The 24,400-nt window shown below is 39.7% G+C and overlaps 2 protein-coding genes across 2 annotated transcripts; both read left to right on the top strand.

Annotated features, from left to right (window-relative positions):
- Positions 1-1,231: 1,231 nt before the first annotated feature.
- On the top strand, positions 1,232-2,441 carry LOC127648397 (reprimo-like protein). Its single transcript, XM_052133062.1, has one exon. It carries the CDS (start codon positions 1,475-1,477, stop codon positions 1,817-1,819), a length of 345 nt encoding a protein of 114 aa, XP_051989022.1. The 5' UTR covers positions 1,232-1,474; the 3' UTR covers positions 1,820-2,441.
- Positions 2,442-10,291: 7,850 nt separating this feature from the next.
- LOC127648145 (putative nuclease HARBI1) lies at positions 10,292-11,031 on the top strand. The gene is made up of 2 exons (XM_052132739.1): positions 10,292-10,403; positions 10,500-11,031. The coding sequence occupies exons 1-2, from the start codon at positions 10,292-10,294 to the stop codon at positions 10,871-10,873; spliced, it is 486 nt and encodes a 161-aa protein (XP_051988699.1). The 3' UTR covers positions 10,874-11,031.
- The last annotated feature ends 13,369 nt before the right edge of the window (positions 11,032-24,400 follow it).

Raw genomic sequence — 24,400 nt, 5'->3', positions numbered from 1 at the left:
CACATTGGATAAAAGCGTCTGTCAAATGCATAAATGTAAATGTCAAAGAAGCATGGGGAAAAATAACTGAGCAATGAAATCTTTGTCTTACAAAAATTATAGCCATTGAAAAAGTCTCCACGTTCAATCTTAAGAAACACTTGGAGGCTTTTTATATGTTTGCATATGTATATGGTTTACTAATGTTAAATGAAAGAAGTATTAATGGGTACTTAATACATTTGAAATGTATTTGAAAACATGGTCATATCAGTCTTGCATTATTTATAGTAATAAGACAACTGGGCAAATTACATTGCAAACAATAATCTAATTGTACCACATGGTAATGCTGAATGGTCTGGGGATTAATGTCGCTCTGTATAAGTGACCTTTGCGCAAAGTAATTGCACACTTTTGTCTAACCACCAGCAATTGATTGTTGTAGGCTATTTTGGCAGGTCTGACAGTTAGAAAACAGCCTTCAACTTTATCTGGCTCAAAAGTAGAATAATCCTATAATTGTGTTATCATATTTCAGCACCTTAGTTAATTAAAAATAAGTTTTAAAATTTTTTGGCAAAGAAAGTGAAGAATCAATATTGTGTTGCAGAACGGCTTTACTTTCGCAGAAAAGTTTGCACTGGTTTTATCGACACTTCATTTTTCATTTCTTAATTTATCTCCGTGTCTTCTCTCCCACGGTTTTCTCTGTCAGTGTGACATTTGGCAGCCACCGCACGCCCGCGCTCTCTCAACAAACATGCTTGGCAGCATCTCACACACTGTCTTCACTTTTTCAAATTATTATTGTCACAGTTTCACTTGAGAACACTGTCCACTGTGTAAATCAATCCAATGGGTTTTGTAATCATAATTGCCGTGATATTTGGGGCAGTCTTGACCTCTTGACCTCTGCTTTTGGCAAGCCACATATCTCATTAAGATTAAATGAAAAGTCTTCCAAATGCACTTTCTTTACAAGATCATGGAGGTGAGTCTAGCGCAAAGCATGGACAACTGATGATTTTTCAAACCAATCATGGGTTGACGGATTTGAAAGGTGGATCAAATCTCTATTGATCAGAACATCTTCACCAGCTTTGAATGAGAATGGTCTCCTTGGCGACATCCAGGCTGTTGGCTCTCTTTCTTGACACCCACCCCCTTCCACATGAACCACACACACACACACACACACAGAACAGGAAACCTGAGCACAGGTCTCAGTTGAGTTGCATTGCCAATTCCTTGCAGGCTGATCCTGCTTATGAAGACAACTTGCTGATAGTCAAGAGTGTAAGTGTGAGAGCGTGCATCAGAAACTGGACACATTTTCTCCCATTTGCTTGTTGAGTGATGGTGTAATGACTTTAGGAGAATCTTTTAGTACATTTTACTCTAATGAAACTCGCCCAACTCAACAGGCAGTTGCCATTATAGTGGCTTGATCGTCCACAAACCTCAGCTTCAACGTTTTGCCTGTCCGTTCAGGATGAACGGTACATTCTTTAACCACACTGTCTTTATGCGCGGAGCTCTGCTCAACCGCAGTCAAGAACTGGCGGGGACACTGGTTGATTGCTGCACGGGTAACGGGAGCGAAGTGACCGCGAACGACGGCGGTGGGTCTTTAGTTCTCGCCCAAGATGAGCGCAAGCTGTTCGTGACGCGCGTGGTGCAGATCGCGGTGCTGTGCGTTCTGTCGCTCACGGTGATGTTCGGGATCTTCTTCCTTGGTTGCAACCTTATGATCAAGTCCGAAAGTATGATCAACTTTCTGGTCAAGGACCGGAGACCATCCAAAGACGTCGAGGCGGTGATGATCGGACTGAGTTAGTCACGGGTGTCACCTGTAACTGTCCGGCTGGACCGCATTCCAGGTGCAGCATGGCAAGTGACCCCCAGTTGTTCTCAGTTTGTGGGGCACGAAGATATGCAACTTACATTTTTACTCCCTTTGAAGCCGACGCGGATGAACTGTTTCAAAGATTACAGAGAAACACACTGACGTATTGTTACGAAAAGTTGCACGTTTATGAAATGCGAATGTATTGTTTATTCATGCGTAGCTCTTTGTATTTAAGGTTATTATGCTTATGTATTAAGAATGACAATATGGGAACAAGTGAATTTACAGTGAAGTGTTTACACGTTTTTACATCAGATTTAAGTAGTCTATGGAAAATGTTTGTACAAGACAATCACTTCCGAAAGCATGTCTTTTTATCTGAACAGTAACTCTTTTGCACTTTGCATTTCAAGTGTTATATATCTTTAAGATGTCCAAATGTATTTTTCTTCGAGTTTAGTTAAGGCACGCGAGGGGGGAAACCGCTCATTTGGTGGAGGGGGCATTTGCACGGTTCTTGTAATTTTTTTATGACTCCTTCCCCGTTTGCACGGGTTGACGTCTTTCCCCTCAGCATGCGCGATGCTCGGTGTGTCCAGCACTTTCTAAATATGACCTCAATGCTGCATGGAGTAAACTTGAAGTAGTGCAGCGTGCTTTGAATAAAATGTTGTTTAAAAATGCATTTGTTTTCTTTTATTTTCTTCCGAAATTCAGCCACGGAGTACGTTGAAATGACTGGCCAATTCAGAAAGATTTAGTTGAAACAAGCCTTTAAAAGTTTGTGTAGTTTCAGAGTGATATTTATTGACAATTATCTGAAATCTAAATGATGAATCCAGAATGTTCAAATGTAAATGTTATATATAAGGTAGATTAGATTTGTTTTCTAAATTCTTTGTCTTGCATTTATGAACATTTACACATACACACACAGCAGTAAACAGAATAACAGTTATTATGCAGGTGTCATGAGGGCCACAGATTAAAATATCAAAACAGCGCCTCTCAATCTTGCTCAATGAAAACCTTAGGCAATATCTATTGTCTAACAAGCAAATGAGAGCGAAATTGAAGGAATATAGGGAGGTGGAAATATGTGAGCCACCTAGGAAGAAAAAGGGAAAAAATGACTTTTTTTTTTTTTATCCTTGAGAAGGCAGACATAGAGGGTCATGTTATTGTAGAGAAGATCAGAGCACTTTCTCTTTTGTCCCCTATTCAGCATGGACAGCAGGATCCTGCTATAATACAGCTATTCAGCATCCAAAAGGAAAAGTCCTTTGCTGTTTCTTCTCTATTCCCTGTCCCATATGTTTTATGGGCTGTAAAAGAAAGATTCATTGGACTAACATTTAGACCTGTTTCATAAATTATTAAATTGTAAAAGCAATGAATATGTCCGCTTTCTAGTGTCAGTGCAGGACAGTTATATAAATTAATATGGCCAATAAAAAGTCAGGAGCACTATGTATGTATACATTAATGACATTCTCCTGCTCTCTCTCGCTCTCTCTCTCTCTCTCTACTGTAGTATACTGTACATGCATAGAGACAGAGAGCATGAGAAGAAAATATATGAAATCCCACGTGGACTATATTTAGAATAATTACCTACTGTATAGTGGCACATATTTGACACTCTGAGCATTCCCTAAACTTCATGAGTCCTCCACCTGGGATGCTTTTAAACTTTATAGCAGATATATGCTGCTCCTGTTTGGTTGCTTTTCATTACTATTCATTCCATTGCATCTATTAAAAATAAAATAGACAACTAAAATAAATTGCAAAATTTGTATTAAAATATTTGTGCAGTAAAAAATGATCACAATTTATATTTGTTTACAAAACTGAAAGACATTTAAGGCTTTAGACCAAATGGTTTCTATGATCATCAAAGAAGCATTAAGTCTATGATACTATGATCATCAAAGCATCACATTTTATATTGTCTTGCTAGTAACCTGGCCTCATAGAATCAGGTTAGTATATCAAAATAAACATTATGATTTTATGTGTAATTTTAAGTGTTGTACATATTGTGGCAGTTTCCTGGTGAAATGAACACTAGAAGCGCTATTCAACAACAAATACTTTTATTCCCTTTTACACAAATCAGAAGTAAAACAGCATCACATTTCACATACTTTTCACCCTCTGCTTTCTTATGACGAACACTTTTACTTGACTTGAAAAGACATTTTAATGCTTGCATGACATAACCAGCAATACATTTTCAAGCTTGTTCAAGCATGTTCAAATTGCACTCTAGCTCAACTGATAGAGCATTGCACTTGCTAGCAGAGAACTGGGTCCAAATCCTGCAGAGCACAGGTGAGTCCGATGAAGCACCAGAAAATAACATGATTACTTTAGCAATTGCATTTTTCATGTCTCATTTACTTTTTATGACACTATCGTTTAGGTTTGGGTTAAGGATATGGACTATGGAGGTCAGCTTTGTTCATCTGTTTGGGAGAAATGTTTAATTTGTAATATAAATTTAACTCGCTTTTAGCACCATACATTGGACATTTTACCTCAGAACTGCCACGATACCTGTAAGGAAACACATATAATTTAACTAGGCTGCTATTTCTACTGTTTCAGGCATGTTTTAAGCTAAAATCATGTCAGTATTACTCTTTAATCTCATTCAAATGAATAACTAAGACTTACCTTTTTTCTGTAGTAGAGGTTACATCAGATATATGCTCATGTAGAAGTGAAGTGCATACATTTTTAGTGAAAGCAATGGACATAAAGCATCTATGAAACATTAATAATACCACTAGATGGTACTCAACACGAGCTGCAGTTTGAAGGCTGAGGTGCCGGCAAGGTTTGAGTATTGTGCACTGTTATCAGAATGAGAAATACAATCGATAAAAAAACTGGAAAACATAAAACTTTAAAAGGCACACTTTTTGACAGTTGTGCCGTTAAATGCTGTTTATGATTAGTGAGGCGTAAAATGGGGCCTTGAACTGTCATTCAATGTTCATTTGGTGAGTTTCAACATGCCTCTGGTTACATATTTCCTTGACTCATGATGAGACACATTGTGTTCGTAAAATGCTGAAATACATTGGGTCATCTGTCCTTACTTGACTTGATGACAGTTTCCACTCCCAGTTTGAGCACTAGAGAGTCAGACAGGGGGCTTCCACAGCAGATGCTGCCTGTTCTGCAGCTTGGATCTATTAAAATATGATTTACTTTCATGGAAGTTTGGATATCTCTTTTAGTTTTAGTTTCTGTAGCTGTGGGTATGTTTGCCTCTTGTTATTGTTTAAGTAATGAAAGACATATACTGTATGCAAGGGCATAGCAGCCATGGGGGACGTTGGGGACATGCACTCCTTAAAAAGGTGATTTGGTCCCCCACATTTTTTCAAGCTAAAACCATACTGAGTCCAAATGGTGGATTTGTATACAGTAGGCTATTCTTTGCATTTTGTTGATTTGGGCTGATTGAGCAACCATCCATCCAATCACAAGACAGTTTCTTAAAGCGAAACATCCATTACATAATAGGTCGTCAGTCAGTCAGTCTATTCAACATGGCGCCCAGGGCTGGACTGGTAATCTGGCATACCGGGCATTTTCCCGGTGGGCCGACGCACTTTGGGGCCGATCAGGGGCGGACTGGCCATCGGAAGAACCGAGCGGGCTGGTGTGTCGGCCGCGTAACGTGCCGACTGGCCGCGATAATGCCACCGCGTTATGCAGAAAAGGACCCACTCAACTTTTGGGCCAGTTGCTAAATGTTGTAGATGTTGTAAAATCCCTGCCCGATTTCTCTTCCCAGTCCAGCCCTGGTGACGCCATTCATTTAAGTTGCCTTCAACAATGCTCATTTATCTATGTTTTTTATGGGCATTGTTGTTGATCTAAATTAATAACAAACACAGAGTAAAAAATAAAGTTATGCTCATGCACAATTCTCCTTAATAATTAAATTATTTATTCAGGACCAGCTTGTGCTTAGTCTTTTATTGTCATGTGTGAAACAGAAGCAAGTGCTTCACAAGATGCCCATTATTTATGCAGCTAATTTTGCCAAATGTCACAATTAATTAAATTAGCATTATTTGAACCTTTAAAATACAACAAATACAAGAATATAATACTTTTATAATAATATAATACTTATATCATAGTTGCATATTAATATATACTATAAAATAGTAATACTGCATTGTAAGTTATTTGTGGAAGCCACCTACTCACAGCTGTCACAATTACATTATTAAATGTTTATTTTTTAACTAACATGGTAATTTTGTTGCAATTATAAGGATGTTTTCTTTACCTTTGTGTGTTAAAGGAATATTCCGGGTTCAATACAAGTTAAGCTCAATCGACAGCATTTGTGGTGTACTGTTGATTACCACAAAAATACATTTTGGCTCATCCCTTCATTTCTAAAAACAGAAGAAAAGAAAAAAGAAAGAAAGAAAATAGAATGATTAACTTAACTTAAATTGTATTGGCTATTCCGTTAAACAACTTTTATGCTGTTGATCAGAGGGAATTTTGGAGATTTACTTGCTTGAGGGACCTCGTGGAGTAAAATCCCAGAATTTTATACTCTGTTGGGTTACCACTTGATGTCTAAAGTAAAATCTAGGTCTTTAGGTATAACCATATATAGAACCACTGAGTAGCGAGAATCAATTTGAAATAATATTTGGTACTGTTTCTAGGCTCTACCATTTGCAATTCTGGAGAAGTGAGCACATGTAAATCATGTCTGTCTATCCATCCAACATGTGCCTGGTGCTCTCAGGAGGTAATAAACACAAATTCATACAAAAACACCAGAAAATACATGCGTATAAACACAAATTGACATACTACTAGCAAATGGCTGCTTAAATGGACTAACTCTTAAAAATATCAGTGTGTGTGTGTGTGTGTGTGTGTGCGCGCGTGTGGATGTGGATGTGTGAGAGTGTGTGAGTGAGTGAAGTGTCCCTGTGAAGGGATCAAGAAATGAGAGCAGTAGGCACGTATACTTAAATTCCTCTTATAATAACCTTACATTGATTTTTCTCTTGTCCAGACCTTTGTGAACAGATTTAATCAAGTAAGTGTAAAGATACAAGCAGCTCAGACATCTTTCCTCTCCTCTTTCTCATCTTGTTTTTCTATGCCCCCACAGAGACAAGGCCTGTAAAAATAGCCGCTCTTCCTCCTGATTACGGCACGCGCCTTGATTAATTACAGTGTTTGAGGTGTTACTTTGGGGTGGGTGTGATTGTTGTGGGAGAGGAGCAATGAAATGAGCGAGAGAACTGGAGAGTGGGAGCAGACTGAAGAGAATAGGCAGCGCTTTCATTAAACTCTTGTGCCTGCAAAAGTTTGTGAACACGTCTTGCTACTGAAACAAATGGCTGGCATGCATCAGGGTCCATAGCATGGATGTAGAAATCAACAATGATATAGTAGTTAAAAGCTAAAGCTTAATATAGGGTACAATGGGGCTAATGGCTCTGCGGGGTAAAAGGATCCTTTGATTTGTAAATAAGTAGTAATTTGTAATTTTCAATTTTGTTCAATAGTTTCAAGTTTCAAGCAGGCTGTGTGTTGATCAGCATTATTTATAAGAGTGTTTTACAGATATGATGTCATCTACAATATGCAGAATTGTCCAATGTTTATGGCTGACAAAATCTTGTCAAATTAACAGAAAAAAAACTCCAGCCTGTTGCCAAGCATGTGTCAATTAACTTTCACATTTTTATGGTCTGATTTTGTCTTTTTCAATATGGCGGACATGCTGATGTACCGAGGTATTCAGAAATAGTTGCTAATGCATCATCTGTTAATATCTTTGATTAAAATTAACTCCTTGGTAAAATGGTAACTGCATATTAACGAATGCTATATTTGCTCAATGTAAAAGACATACTGTTCTCCAGGATAACATGAGACTTGTTATATAAACAAATCTTCAGGCACATTAGGCTACTTCAGCATTTCACAACCCTGCTGAAACAAACCCCCAATAGAAATTAGTTCCACTAAGAATACCGTTATGAACCATCAACAGACTACTGCTAAAGCCATTACCAAATGTTTTGGACAACGTTCCATTAGGATCTAAGGGTTTGTATTGGTTTCCATTACAGATAGGCCTTAGGTATTGGTCCCAGATGGTATCCACATAGCAAGCTACAGTGCATCCGGAATCACAGCGCTTCACTTTTTCCACATTTCTTTATGTTACAGTCTTATTCCAAAATTGATTAAATGTATTATATTCATTATTTTCCTGAAAATTCTACAAACAATACCCCATAATGACAACGTGAAAGAAGTTTGTTTGAAATCTTTGCAAATTTATAAAAAATAAATAAATAAATAAATAAAAAAATCACATGTACGTAAGTATTGACAGCCTTTGCTCAATAATTTGTTGAAGCACCTATGGCACCACCATGCTTCACTGTAGGGATGGTATTGGCCAGGTGATGAGCAGTGCCTGGTTTCCTCCAGACATGACGCTTGCCATTCAGGGCAAATAGTTCAATTTTTGTTTCATCAGACCAGAGAATTTCGTTTCTCATGGTCTGTGAGTCCTTCTGGTGACTTTTGGCAAACTCCAGGCGGGCTGTCATGTGCCATTTACTCAGGAGTGGCTTCCATCTGGTCACTGTACCCTACAGGCCTGATTGGTGGAGTTCTGCAGTGATGGTTGTTCTTCTGGAAGTTTCTCTTCTCTCCACAGAGAAACACTGGAGCTCTATCAGAGTGACCATCAGGTTCTTGGTCACCTCCCTGACTAAGTCCCTTCTCCCCGATCGCTCAGTTTGGCCGGGCGGCCAGCTCTAAGGAAGAGTCCTGGTGGTTCCAAACTTCTTCCATTTACGGATGATGGAGGCCACTGCGCTCATTGGGACATTTAATGCTGCAGAAATGTTTCTGTACCCTTCCCCAGATCTGTGCCTCGATACAATCCTGTCTCGGTGGTCTACAGAGAATTCCTTGGACTTCATGGCTTGGTTTGTGCTCTGACATGCACTGTTAACAGTGGGACCTTATATAGGCAGGTGTGTGCCTTTCCAAATCATGTCCAATCAACTGAATTTACCACAGGTGGACTCCAATCAAGTTGTAGAAACACCTCAAGGATGATCAGTGGAAACAGGATGCACCTGAGCTCAATTTTGTGTGTCATGGCAAAGGTTGTGAATACTTATGTACATGTAATTTTTTCATTATATCGTATTTTATTTTTAATAAATTTGCAAAGATTTCAAACAAACTACTTTTACATTGTCATTATGGGGTATTGTTTGTAGAATTTAATCCATTTTGGAATAAGGCTGTAACATCATAAAATGTGGAAAAAGTGGAGCGCTGTGAATACTGTCCGGATGCACTGTACCAACAGAAGCAAACATCTAACCATTAGAGACCAACAAGGGATCATAGTTTCCATTATAACCAATGCAATTACCAAGTAGAAGTTCTGCAAGGGTTTCTTTGGTTTAGTTTTTCCCACCAGGGGGCTGTTCCATAAACCAAGATTAGAGTATAAGCCAGGCTTAATTCGGTTAGTCAGGCTTATTTTTGGTAGATTTGGTTTCATAAATCAAACTTAAAAAAGTTCAAACTCAGTTACCCCAGCAACTTATGCTGGCAAATTAACCTGGTCCAGGGCAGGCTAACTGTCAGGCTAAGTCTGAGTTCAGGCTTAACGCGCATACCATTTATACTCACCTGCTGGTATTTCGATGTCATTTTATTTTACTTAACTACTTTCAGAGACAGGTCAGACCCATTGACTTTTAATGACAGCTACCTGTATGAGCGATATAGGTTCTCAAGAGATGGCATTGCATATATTTGTAGATTACTAAGCCCACACATTGCAAATAATACACACCGCAACAGAGCGCTCACAGTCCCACAGACGGTGTGCATTGCACTTCGCTTTTTTGCCAGTGGAACATTTTTGAACACAGTTGGAGATGCAGAGAATATCAGCAAAGCATCAGTTTGCCGCTCTGTACGAACTGTGTACCTTTCTTTAAAAAGACTACTCAATGTGTTCATCACATTCCTGGCCACAAAGCTATTCGTACCATTAAACATGCCTTTTATGGAATAGCTGGTAAGTTCAAATAACTATAAAACATGGAAATATTTCTTGACTGTTGATTTTACATGGGACATATTTAAAACAAACAAATAATTTTCCTAGGTTTCCCAAATGTTATCGGTGCATTGGACTGCACCCATGTGCGTATTAAGTGTCTGTCTGGTCCACATGAAGCGGACTTTGTGAATAGGAAATCAGTACACAGCATCAATGTACAGGTACGGTCCCACTGAGATGATATTGAAGGCTATGCTCTAGCACTGAGTGTTCTGTACTAAGCTGGGCACCAGTGTTTAGTTCATTGCAATTAAAATGTAGTGACCTACAGGTTTAATTTATTTTAGATGATTAGTGATGCAGATTGCATCATCACAAATGTAGAGGCCAAATGGCCAGGCTCTGTGCATGACTCCAGAATCTTTAGAGCCTCATCTCTCTACCAGCAACTAGCAAGAGGTATGCTAGTAATCACTTAAATCGCAAAAAGTCTTAAAAAAAGAAGAAAAAAAACTACATTATATATCTATATATACATTCATTCTGTCTATGCAGGAGAATTCTCAGGAGTTTTGCTGGGAGACAAGGGATACCCATGCCTGCCTTACCTCTTGACTCCCCATCAGGAGCCCCAGACAGAGGCACAGCACCGCTACAACATTGCCCATGCACGCACAAGAGGTTGTATAGAGATGGCATTTGGGCTGATAAAGTCAAGGTTTCAGTGCCTGAAGCACCTCAGAGTGACTCCACCTAGGGCATGTGACATTGTAGTTGCTTGTGTAGTGCTCCATAACATTGCTTGTCTGAGGAGAGAGAGGCAACCAAGGATTGTTGAAGAGGAAGACTGGGGCAGTGAAGCAGTATTGGAAGAAAACGAAACAGGCAGACTTATACGAGACACATATGCAAATAATTATTTTGCTTAATATGGTCTAAACCATGTGTAGCCTTTAAAATTTTCCACTGGCCCCTCAACTTTCTCCTTAGTTGAACAAACACACAGAAGTCAAAGTATTTAATGTGATTTGTCTTTATTCAGAGTGAATCTGCCTGTTAGGGGTGAAAACACACAAATAAATGTTGTGGAAAGTGATCAAAAAGGTAATGTTTTTTTTCTTTTCCTTTTTAAAAATGGTAGTTCTACTTGCATTTGTCTGTAGCTGTTGAATTTCCAGCTCCAACTTCCTCATCTTCAGTTTTTTATACTGGATGTCGATATCAATCGCTTCCATTTGTTTAAGGAGGTAGCGTTTATACACTCCTTTTATGTTTTCTGGGTTCTGTAGCAACATAGATTTAAGTTATTTCATTGAATACTCTTGTCACATTGTTTTCATTTCTTAATACTCACTTTGTCACATGTGGTCCCAGACTGAGAGGGCTCTAGAACAGTGTCAGCATCCTGAAAACACATTATGATCATTTTATCACACAAGTACACTTTTTAATATTCAATACAGTATAGCATGGAACCTGTGAGTACCTCAGGCCTCCTTGAACATACAGACACAGTCTCCTCATCCTCCTCATCTGATAGGCCTTCTCCCTGTGACCACTGATTAAACTCAGTTAAACTCATTAGCTTACATGACTGATTTAAAAGGTCTCATACTCACAGGCAACATGATGTCTGGTGGATCAATAATGCATACAGAATCTTGATAGAAAAAATATTTTTTTTTTTTACCAAAATGCACCATTACAGTAGCACAAGTACCTCTACGTGACAGTACTGCTATAATAAGGAATAATAAGAAGGAATAATGATAATAAAACACACACACACACCTTTTATATACTCACTCCTTATACTACGTGATATCATTTTAGATGATGTCCCCCCCTCTATTCCCTCAAGGACGGGCCTCCCTTTATTAATTTCCAAAGCCAGCTCCTCTGCAGGAGTGAAGCTGGCTGGTGGTGGCCCTCCCCCAGTGCCAGCAACCTCAGTCTTCTTTTTGGTCGCTGCAATTAAAAAAAAAAAAATTAAAAAAAAAACCTGAATAGTTGTAACTTCAAGCTGGCACTGATTACATATGTACATAACATTAGATTTACTTACCATTCTGAACTATATTTTTATATTTTATTTTCACCTGCTGCCAGGTTCTTTTTCCTTCATTTAAGGTGCTGCTGCGTGAAAGCAATTAATGTTACTGTTATTCACACACAAACTTTGCAATGTATTGTGACACACATTCAATGTTGATAAAGTATTTTAAATAGTTTACACCGCTACTTACGCATTGAGACGATCAGCAATTTCCTGCCAACCTTTCTCTCTTGCTTTATTTATTGCCGCTGTATTGCCTTTTTTGGTGATGACATTGTAACCCATTAGTAGGATTTAACACCGGAAAAAAAAAAAAAAAAAAAAGAAAGAAAAAAAGAAGAAAAGGAGGAAAAATATCTTCTTGGGTCTGAGCTCACCAAATACATATATTCAGAACTTATAATAGTATCTGGAGTCCCGGGTTCGGGGTCTCACACCTTGCGTTAACAAAAGAATTTTTTTTTTTCCTTAAATGTGTGTCTGCACTTGTTTAAACGGTTGTCTACAGTCCCAACTAGATAATAATTAAACTAATAAATTAAATAAGATGAATTAATGAATGAAACAATCGGTTCACTGAACAGTAACTGTATTCACTGAAATTTCTCTTTCCCTTCAATTCAACATTTACATATCACTTTGCACACATCACATGAGACTATCAGAGTCTTTACAAATCCCCACTTGAAAACAAAATATATCATTCATCAATGACAATAAAGAAAATAATAAAATAAACAAAAGAATCAACCTGTATATGTACACTGAAGTCTAAGTGCAATGCAATTGACTCAGTTCAGTTTGTGTGGCTGTAATCGACTCAGTTCAGTTTGTGTGAATGTGACTCAGTTCAGTTCGTGTGGAAGTGTATGCCTACTACAGTTTGCAGGAATGAACGATGAATGATAACGAATCTTTGTTTTTCTTCTCGTGAAGACAGAGTCCCCAGATGACGCAATTCCTCCACAGTGGAATCCAGCGCTGTTCTCCCTCACTGCGCGATCCAACACGAATCCAACACGATCACAGAGCGTTGAAACACTCTCCAAACTAATGCAATAAAACAGTTCAGACATTTATTTAGAAAAATATTGACGACGATGGATTAGATTAACGATAGCCACACATGTGGTTCACATCACTCTCTTCAATGAGCTGGCGCGCATGTGACGTCAGCACCCATCGACGCAATTATTATTTTCGTCCCTCAGCAAAAAAAAACAAAATAATAAATAAAATAATAATACATATGTCTGAACACTTCATGCACCAGGCAAGAAAATGAATATATATATATATATATATCTCAAAACAAAAACAAAAATACATGGAAATACATAAGAACACGGCCTCAATTAATTGGGTGGGTTACATCCTCCCCTGCTGAAACTCTGATGTCCTCATCAGATACTTAATTTGGTACACGACCCACAAGGCTAAATAACAATTCACTTTGAGTTTGTTGCACTCTCATTTGTTGTTGCATCATTTCAAGTACTTGACTAAAATAATTTGGTTTGGGTTCTACGCGTGCACTCTGCATCCCACATTGTGCTTTCCAAACAAAATCTTTCAATTTACTTGGGGGTCTCTTCTCTCTTTGGGACCTCCTTAACTCAATATGAGAATCAAGTTTCCCTTCAGCACTCAACTCGGGATGTACGGACACCTCATTAACATCATTCACTAAGGGTGAGACATCCTGTTGAATTACAGCCTCCCGGCTCTCTTTCACGTTGTCCTCAACAGATTCAGTGCCTTGCCAATCACCTTGGTGCATATCGACTTCATGCTTATTCAATGAACTGGGAAACACAAAAGAATCAGAGACCTCTCGCAAGGCTGTCCCCAACTGAAATTCTGGGGCATAAGGATTCAGACACACATTGGGACCTTCAGTTTCCACATTCTCATCACAACATTCAGCCTCCAGGTCCCCTTCCAACTCACGTTTACGCCTCCTGCATGTATCTGCTCCTTCAACAGCCGGAGCCTCATCAATTTCATCAGGACTAGTTGGAAGAAACCCACATGGGAGTAAAAGATCTCTGTGCAGGACACGTTCAGGGCCTTCGCAATTCTCAGGTTGAATAACATACACAGGGATCTCTGCATTAGGCTGCTTTACCACTACGTAGATGGTGGATTCCCAACGATCTGCAATCTTGTGCTTTCTCCGGATGTTAACATTTCTTACAAGAACACGATCGCCAACTTCTACTGTAGCAGCCGTCACTTTCTTATCCCATCTAGCTTTATTCATCAATTGTCTCTTTTCCGCGTTTTGAATGGCCAATTGATAAGCGTACCTCAGCCTTCGTTTCAACTCACTGACATAATGAGTTTTGGAATTATGCCCCTTTGGGTTAATCCCGAAGCAAAGGTCGATTGGGAGACGAGGTTGGCGTCCGAACATAAGAAAGAAAGGAGTCTCACCAGTCGAGTCATTCCTAGTGCAATTGTACGCATGCACTACAGGACGGACATATTTTCTCCAATGTTCCTTCTTTTTATCACTCAGGGTTCCCAGTAAATCCAGTAGGGTTCGGTTAAATCTTTCTACTGGGTTTCCCGGCGGGTGATAAGGTGTAGTGCGGGACTTAACTCCAGCTAGTGTGCACAACTCCTTCACAAGCTCAGACTCAAAATTCGCCCCCTGATCACTATGTATTCGCTTAAGAAAACCAAAACTGCAAATCAGATTTTCCCACAACACTGAAGCCACAGTTTTGGCTGTTTGGTCTTTAGTGGGAAATGCCCAAGAAAACTTAGTAAAAAAATCAGTAATGACTAATATGTTGCGGGTGTCATTTGAATCCGGCTCTAATGAAAAATAGTCAATACAGACTAATTCCAAGGGAGAATAAGCTTTGATGTTCACTAGTTCTGCAGCTCTTTGTGCACGAGCCTTTCTCTTGACGCACCTCTCACAAGTCCTGCACTTTCTCTCCACATATTCTGCCATTTTAAGCCAATAAAATCTGCCTCTTGCGAGCTCCAGAGTCCTTTCATACCCCATGTGCCCCGTTTCGTCATGAACTCCTTCAAGAGCTCTATCTCTGAAACTCGGGGGAACCACCAGCTGCCTGTATTGTTGCCCATACTGATCAGATACCTTACAATACAGTACGCCATCTACTAAGCTTAGTCTGGGCCTTTCCCTCAGCATTAGACTCACTTCTTTAGATTCTTTGAGTCTATCTGCATGAGTTACAGTTTCTCCAGACTTCACAAGGTCAATTACCCTTCTGATGGCTATATCCTCTCTCTGTAACTTGTACCAATCTGTGGGAGTCATACTGGGTAAAGCCGTTTGTCCAGGCCAGTGCTCAGGTTCTATCAAATCATCAGGAACCACATCATCATTGCAAAGAAACATCTCGACAGCAGGATTTGGGATGACTCTGCCTTCCAGCAGGTCTCCCTCCTCACACGGCTGTACGACATGCGTCTCGCAATACACTAAATGTCGCAAACACACAGTTTTGATTGCTTGATGCTCAATGTTTTCAAACTCAGTTGCTGCACATTCTGCTCTGCTTATCAAGTTTGCTACTCGTTCATCGATCTGTATGGCCTCCTCATCATCCATAAGTGGTTTTTGAGGACGACGCGACAGCCCGTCCGCGTCGACATTAGTTTTGCCTGCTCTGTACTTAATATCAAAATCATACATAGACAGAGCCGCGAGCCACCTATGGTCAGCCGCATCCAATTTAGCTGTAGTGAGCACATACACTAATGGACTGTTGTCTGTTAACACGGTAAACTTCGTGCCATACAAGAAATCGTGTAATTTTTCACACACAGCCCATTTGAGTGCTAAGTACTCTAACTTGTGCACTGGGTAGTTTTTCTCACTCTTAGAAAGACCGCGACTGGCATAGGCGATCACTCTTGTCTTCCCATCTTGAACTTGATATAAAGCAGCGCCTATGCCAGTGACGCTGGCGTCAGTGTGTAGAATGTATGGTAACTTCCAGTCCGCAAAACCTAGGACAGGCGCAGTTGTAAGCTTTTGAATGATAGTGTCAAAAGCAACTTGACACTCATTATCCCATTTGACAGCTAGGGATTGTGCTTTACTCCTAACACGGTAAGATGATGTTGACCGTCCTCTAGTAGAAAATTCACCCTGCAATAGCGCATTCAGAGGCTTAACTATCTGGGAGTAGCTTTCAACAAATTGCCGGTAATACCCAGCAAAGCCTAGGAATGACCTTCATATCTCTGACAGTCTTTGGGAGGGGCCATTCTGTTAGAGCAGAAATCTTGTCTGGGTCAGGGTGTATACCTTGAGCGGAAATAACATGCCCTAAATATTTAACAGAAGTTTGAAAGAACTTGCACTTGGAAGGTGCTAACTTCAGCCCAACGACGGAGATACGTTGGAGAACCTTCATGAGTCTAGCCTCATGTTCTTCAAGTGTGTCAGAGAAAATGATCAAGTCATCAAGAAAAGCTATAACTTCCTGCAAATTCAAACCAGCCTTTCTCCATGGTTCTCCATGACTTTCTCCATGGTTCTCTGAAAAGTTGCTGGAGAATTCGTCAGCCCTTGTGGTAAACGCCGAAATTGCCAGTTTCCAAACGGCGTAGTGAATGCAGTTTTGGGACGATCACTCTCTTCCACCTCCAACTGGTAATATCCACTTTTTAAATCTAGGACCGTGAACCACTTTGAACCTGACAGCAATGTAAAAGTTTCCTCGATCCTGGGAAGAGGATACGCATCTCCCTTCGTCAACTTATTTAGTTTGCGGTAATCAACCACCATTCTCAGGTCACCATTTTTCTTCCTCACCAGTACTACTGGTGAAGCATAAGGACTATTAGATTCTTCTATAATCTCACTAGCAAGCAAATCTAACAAGTGTTTCCTCAAGTCCTCAAAATCAGCTGGAGAGACACGACGAGTACGCTCTTTGAAAGGAACATGCTCAATTAGCTCTATTCTATGTGCCACGCCTGACACTCGTCCCACATCTAGATCATGCTTGGCAAATGCACTTGATGCCTCACAGTTTATCCTTCCAACTATGCGAGCTTTGAGCTCCTCAGAAATGGGGGAACCATCAAAATCTAGAATCACAGGGTTGTCTGCCTTTACCATAAGACTTGCTATCAGGGAAGTGGTAGTTTGAGAAGTACTAACATTATCACAGATAGGCACAGACTTAATCCAGTCCACCACTGAACACTCAGCGAGCACTCCCTTTGGCTGCAAGGTTACACTCTGGTCTGAAACATTTCGAAGGACTACTTTGACTTTATTTCGAGCTCTAGCCTCAACTTGTATCAACTTGCATTCCACGACTAAGCCACCTGGAATGTGATGCATCAGTGGTTCATCAATGATCATCATTTTACTCTGGCCACAATCTTTAGCTCAATACACCCCGGTCACCTCACGCTTTTCCCCTTTACTGATCGTTACAGATTTCTTGCCCGACAGTCTAACTGGGGTGAGGCACTGTGCCCCTTTACAAGGTGTTGAAATAGCGTCACAATTACAATATGCAGCCATCCAGTTAATGCTTATGGGCATTTGCAGTAGGTATTCCTTTCCCTGCAGCATATTACAATATTGTACAAGATGACGGAGAACACTTGTACCCACTAACAAGGGCAAATGAGCACTGTAAGTTTGATCTGGACAGACCAGCGCTAGTACGGCAACCACTGCATCTGTCCCACAAGCAGACTTGGGAAACTGCACATCGATTTCAATATATCCTAGATAAGGGACTAACTGCCCTGCAGCCCCCTCAACCCGGAGTAGTTCTACCATGGGGGTAATACCCTATGCTGTAAATACTGCTTGTAGAAAGATTCAGCTACACAAGTCACCTGGGACCCAGTGTCGATTAGACAACAACATTCAATTCCATCCACCCAAGCCTTACTTTCCCAAGGTTCTCCAACTAAGCCCCTAGGAACCTGGTTTATCTTTTCTATGGAACCTTTTACAACTCCAGCCTCTGTTCGTTCCACAACAGAGGCTACTCCATGTTTAAATGAGCAGTGGGTGTTGTCACTTTGTTTGGAAAACTCCTTTGCTCATGTCTCTGCACCAACTTTTTCTGCACCAAGGCTGCATTCACTGGATTAGTGCACTGTTGCAAATAATGAGAATCCTCACCACAGCGATAACAAAATCCACTCATGGGCAGTGACTTAGCTTGAGTTTGAGGCACAGGGTGTGATGGCTGCCCTTCTTTGCCCATTTTCTTGTTAGGCACATTTGATTGGTGTGGATCATATGGCAGTTTCTTCACTGAAGCTGGCTTCTGTGCCTTTGCTTTAGCCACCTCAGCTTCAAGCTCTTTAATGCGTCCTGTCAAGGCAAGATTGGCTTGTGCTTCCTCAGGGTTCGCTGTAAATCCCTGATCGGCAGTAATATGCATTTGGCTCTGCGCTTTTACAGGAGGCATGCATAAATGGAGATTCATACATTTCTCTTTAAGCTGATTCTCATGCTCGAAAGACCTCAGTTTGAAAAGCAAGCTAGAATAGCTCAAGTCAGGCTGTAAAGAATCTGATAGAAAATCTTTAAGACGCAACTGTGTTATCAGGACTTCATCCCAGCACCCTCTGATGAACTGCTTGAGAAGCAAAGTGTCAGAATTTTTACCAACCACTCCCCTCTTTTCAACCACCTCCTGCATCAAGGAATGGAGTCGCCTCAAATAATCAGAGGGCTTCTCACCCCGGTTTTGGTGCGTCTCTATAAACTGAATGTACAGCTCATCTCCCCCAGTGACACTACCATAAGCTTTATCTAGCTCCCGCGTGTACGTTTCTGGTGGCGCATTTGTACCTACTCCTAGGGCAACATTAAGAGCAGGGGGAAGGAGACTATCCAAAATGTGTCGTCTCTTATGCCTCTCCACCAGAGAAGTGTCTGAAAGTAACTGCCTAGCGTACAATTTCCAAGTGGTGAAATCAACTTCCCCACTAGGCTTGGGGCAATGCCCGGAAAACATTCTTAACTTGGGGAGTGAGGGAACATGTCCCTGGTAATCTGAGTCATGTTTCACCACATGTTCTACCACTACACGCTGTACTTCCTGTGGTATAGTGAAAGTGATAGGAGTTTCATGCGTTGCGTTCCTCTCCACAGGAGGTGAATCATCTAGAGTCGCAAAAGACACTTTTGATGCCGAATTGGCGACTACAGTTGGCGTTGCTGCTGGCATTACATTACAAAACTTTCCTGGAGCAGGGGTCGAAGTGGAAGGGCCCCTATCAACACAATCAGCTTTGTGTGCAAGCTTAGTCGCAACCTGCTGGCTTAGATCATTTACATTTACACAGTGAAGTTGTGCCATACTCTCTATTTGCACCAACAGCTGATCAGCCATATCATCCAGGGTTTGACCTGAATATTCACTCTGTATTGGTGTTGGGTAGCTAGAGTGAGATCACATATCTTCGATCTGTCTACTCTCTAGTGGCACAACACCCCATGCATTTTGGCCATCTGCATTCAAATATTCTTCTTCAGCTATTAAAGGGGTAGCAACCTCCTGAAATTCACAAAGAAGCTCTCCTGACGATCTGTCACCTAACCACTCAATTCTCTTCACCTCATCAAGATGATCGAAACATCTCCTCACTTCCATAAGAGTAGTATTTGGATCTACTTTTGTAAGTATTACAGATCTTTCAGCATCAAAATTCCATTCCAAGTCCATTGTGAGAGGAAAGAAATTAATTTAAAAAAATGCAATAAAATAATAATATTCGAGAACAGTTAGGACTAAAACCCGATTTTGTCAAACTAGCGCAGCCCCACGTTGGGCGCCAAATTTTTCTCTCTATTCTTGGATGTAACCCATTAGTAGGATTTAACACCGAAAAAAAAAAAAAAAGGAGGAAAAATATCTTCTTGGGTCTGAGCTCACCAAATACATATATTCAGAACTTATAATAGTATCTGGAGTCCTGGGTTCGGGGTCTCACACCTTGCGTTAACAAAATAATTTTTTTTGTTTTCCTTAAATGTGTGTCTGCACTTGTTTAAACGGTTGTCTACAGTCCCACTAGATAATAATTAAACTAATAAATTAAATAAGATGAATTAATGAATGAAACAATCGGTTCACTGAACAGTAACTGTATTCACTGAAATTTCTCTTTCCCTTCAATTCAACATTTACATATCACTTTGCACACATCACTTGAGACTATCAGAGTCTTTACAAATCCCCACTTGAAAACAAAATATATCATTCATCAATGACAATAAAGAAAATAATAAAATAAACAAAAGAATCAACCTGTATATGTACACTGAAGTCTAAGTGCAATGCAACTGACTCAGTTCAGTTTGTGTGGCTGTAATCGACTCAGTTCAGTTCGTGTGGAAGTGTATGCCTACTACAGTTTGCAGGAATGAACGATGAATGATAACGAATCTTTGTTTTTCTTCTCGTGAAGACAGAGTCCCCAGACAGGGCCGTGGGAAGTAGGGGTGCTGCATGTGCTGCAGCACCCCCCGTTGGAAAATGTAGACATTACAGCACTCTCTGACAGATGCAAAAAATAAATAAATAAACATATTAAAAAATATTTTAAATGCTCCTGGTTGTTATTAACCTAAGAAGTTTTAAGCATGAGGAAGTTTTGAGCAAAACTAAACAATTATTAATAATTAAAATAACGCAAAGCATCATTGTCAATGTCAACTGACGTCACGTTGCAACCGTTGCAACAGTGAAGGTATCTAGAGAAGAGACTCACACACTTGTCCCTAATGAATGTCCACACAGACATTTTGAACGCTTTGGACATCCATTCCCTCATGAGAGACTTTATATACTCAACTCCTGAGCCTAAGCCACATTTGGAGTAATGTAACGGGCTCCCTGCTCAAGGTAAAGCGTTTGGTTTATTATGAGCTTACAATGAGCAGTTTAACGTCACATAAATTACGCATTAATTTCACACTGATAATTTTGCTGCAAAAATGTATTTGGTTATATTATTGTGTGCTGTGCAAATTCGGCTTTTGAAAAAGTGAAAATGTGCCTATATTTGGATATTTTCGGTAGTGCTTTCAGCCTGTGGACCGTTTTAATTATGCATAGGCTGAATTATTCTCATTAGCTGTGTTCTGTGAGTGTGTGTGTGCACTGACAGAGAGGAAGTTTAAATAATATATATGTGCTGTTAAAAATATAAATATCTGCTTTTGTTGTGAATATGTTCTTGTCCGCTGCCTGTCAGCTGCCTATGCTAACAACCTTTTGGACATGTTTAACTGTCTTGGCTATTTGTATGTGTCTGGCTGTGTGCAACGGAGTCTGGTTACAAGATAAATATGTTTGGTTCTTATTGGTGTGAGTTTACTTTATTATTAGACTATTATTAAGAGGTGTCCACCTGACGCAAAAAAAATGCACCTCCAACTACAGCACCCCCAACTTAAAACCTCTTCCCACGGCCATGTCCCCAGATGACGCAATTCCTCCACAGTGGAATCCAGCGCTGTTCTCCCTCACTGCACGATCCAACACCGAATCCAACACGATCACCGAGCGTTGAAACACTCTCCAAACTAATGCAATAAAACAGTTCAGACATTTATTTAGAAAAATATTGACGACGATGGATTAGATTAACGATAGCCACACATGTGGTTCACATCACTCTCTTCAATGAGCTGGCGCGCATGTGACGTCAGCATCAATCACGAAATGCATTTAACATTCATAATGTTTAAACTTACAACATTATTCCCATTACATAAATGTGCAAACAGGTTTTAACAAGTATACTTTTACAGCATAAACGCTTTACATGTGTTCTATTGCACACTTTATACTCAATTACGAACAGCAATAACCATCCACATTTTCTTATATGAACCAACACAAACTTGGACATTATTTATGAAAATATGAAACAATTGTGACTTACCTAATGCAATAAAACAGTTCAGACATTTATTTAGAAAAATATTGACGACGATGGATTAGATTAACGATAGCCACACATGTGGTTCACATCACTCTCTTCAATGAGCTGGCGCGCATGTGACGTCAGCACCCATCGACGCAATTATTATTTTCGTCCCTCAGCAAAAAAAATAAATAAATAATAAATAAAATAATAATACATATGTCTGAACACTTCATGCACCAGGCAAGAAAATTAATATATATATATCTCAAAACAAAAAAACCCAAAAAAAAATACATGGAAATACATAGGAACACAGTCTCAATTAATTGGGTGGGTTACAACATCTTTAAATTCTTCATATGTTTCCAATAGCAAACGCTGTTCTGTTGCCGTGAACATCGCTGCTCTATCGTTTCCTTTTGTTGCCATGGTAGCCCACAGTAAATCGATTGACCCATGCTCAACTTTTCAGGACTTTTAAACAATGGCGTGCACGCGCAATTATCTAGACTATTTAAACCTGACTCAAATTAGTAATATCACATGATCCTCAACTTACTGTTATGGAACCAATTTAAGAGCGGATGTTTAGCTCGGCTCATTCAAGTCAGGTTTTGGACTTTAATCCCCGCTTTTCTAAGCGGCTTTTATGGAACAGCCCCCGGGGCTGTTTACAAAGCTGAAGCCATGAAAAGGTATCAGATTAATTTCTTATCCAAAAGCATTTCAAACTTACATGGTTAGACACTTCTGTTTAGTGGAAACCGATAGTGTGTTGTCTAAGGCACTTCTCTTGTGTTTGTGACAACTAGTTTAAGTTATTAATTGGGGGGGGTGACCTGTTCGATCATTCGTGAATCAGACATTAATATCATCCAGTCACCATGCAACTGTATTATTTTCTGCGTTTGCAGTCGCAAAATTAACATAATGATTTGTGTAAATGTGTAAATGTAGACCTATTAATTTTTCTTTTCAATTTGTAAAGTAAAACTCAACAGGAACTTTTATACTTGAGTGATTCAAAATCTAATCAAGTACAGTAATTATGTTGGTCAATGCCTTTGTTGACAATTGGCTTCTGTTGGTCCCTCATTTTGTTAAAAAAAACATTTTTTTGGGATATTTTGGATACTGCAACCCATTCATATGGCACTAAACCATTAAAGAATTTAGCTTTTGTGTTCCACAGAAGACATAGGGTAGACAGAGTGTCACGATTGTAGGTGAAGGCAGACAAGAGACAAGGATCTAACTGCAGTGATACTTTATTGGAACAACGGGGCAACACGAAAACACACGAACAAAGAAAACATCCACAATGGGAAACAGTAAAACAAAAACACGGAAGGCATACGAAGATAGAACAGGCGGGGTAACATCGACGGGAAACAGGCATCCACATACATCAAAGACCGACAGGGGAATGGAGAAACAAACAGGGTTAAATACACAAACATAATGAAGACTAAACGAGACACAGGTGAGAACAATGAAGAGTGCAGGCAGTGAGAGAGGCCAGGAATTGTGGGAATTGTAGTTTTATACACAGACGGTGAAACACGGGGCGGACAACAAGGAAAACGTGACATGGAATGTGATAAGTGATATGTGAAACAGAAAACACGGGGCAGACAACACAGGGACGTGACACAGAGTATAGTTGTAACACTTTTTGTTTTTACTGTACCGAACAAACCCCAGGATCAAAATAAATTACTCTCAAAATGTTAAATCTTGGCATGACCAAATAGTGTTTATCAGAGGCCGACTGGGCCATTCAAGACTAACACGTGCTTATACTGACTGATTTTCTCTGTGATTCTAGGATGTCCCAAAGTTCATTAATTGGGTAGAGAAATCAATAATTACAACAAGCAAGGTTTTTATAGTCATTCAGAAATAATTAATTATTCATAATGAAAGAGACATAAGAAATAAAAAACTACTCATTGAAAACGACTGTTAGAATGACAATCTGGCTAGAGGAATGTTCCTGTAAAAACAATTATATAATGCCTTCTAGTGGATATTTTCAATACTGCAACCCACTTATTACTCAAATCTGTGTTCCAGGGCAGGATGTTCAATAACCGTGGGGCCTTTACTACAAATGCTCTATCACCTTTCGTTTTGCATCTGGATCTTGGTAAAGCCAGCAGTTCAGGCAAAGATCAAAGAGCTCTAACTGTTCTGATGCCAAACCATGTAATTCTTTATATGTAATTAATACAATCTCAAAATCAAGTCTTAAATGAATAGGTAACCAATGCAAGGAAGCTAAAACTGGAGTAATATGATTAAAAGACCTAGTTTGTGTCAAAAGTCTAGCTGCAGCATTTTGCACTGATTGTAGTCGTGCTAAAGTGCATTGATTTAAAGTTGAAACATTACAATAATCTAGGCAAGACAAAATAAAAGCATTCTTTTCTATCCTTAAAACTTAATACCTCTCTCACCTTAGAAATGTTCTTAAACTGATAAAAGCAAG

This window comes from Xyrauchen texanus, chromosome 8 (genome assembly GCF_025860055.1).
Source record: "Xyrauchen texanus isolate HMW12.3.18 chromosome 8, RBS_HiC_50CHRs, whole genome shotgun sequence".
Taxonomy (NCBI): domain Eukaryota; kingdom Metazoa; phylum Chordata; class Actinopteri; order Cypriniformes; family Catostomidae; genus Xyrauchen; species Xyrauchen texanus.
This window is presented reverse-complemented; position numbering and strand designations above follow the sequence as displayed.

What these genes read in the sequence shown, in the direction of transcription:
- LOC127648397 (XM_052133062.1), top strand. Translation starts at nt 1,475, where the DNA reads ATGAACGGTACATTCTTTAACCACACTGTCTTTATGCGCGGAGCTCTG.
- LOC127648145 (XM_052132739.1), top strand. Translation starts at nt 10,292, where the DNA reads ATGATTAGTGATGCAGATTGCATCATCACAAATGTAGAGGCCAAATGG. An exon ending in CTACCAGCAACTAGCAAGAG is followed by an intron (nt 10,404 to 10,499) that starts GTATGCTAGTAA and finishes CTGTCTATGCAG; the next exon opens with GAGAATTCTCAGGAGTTTTG.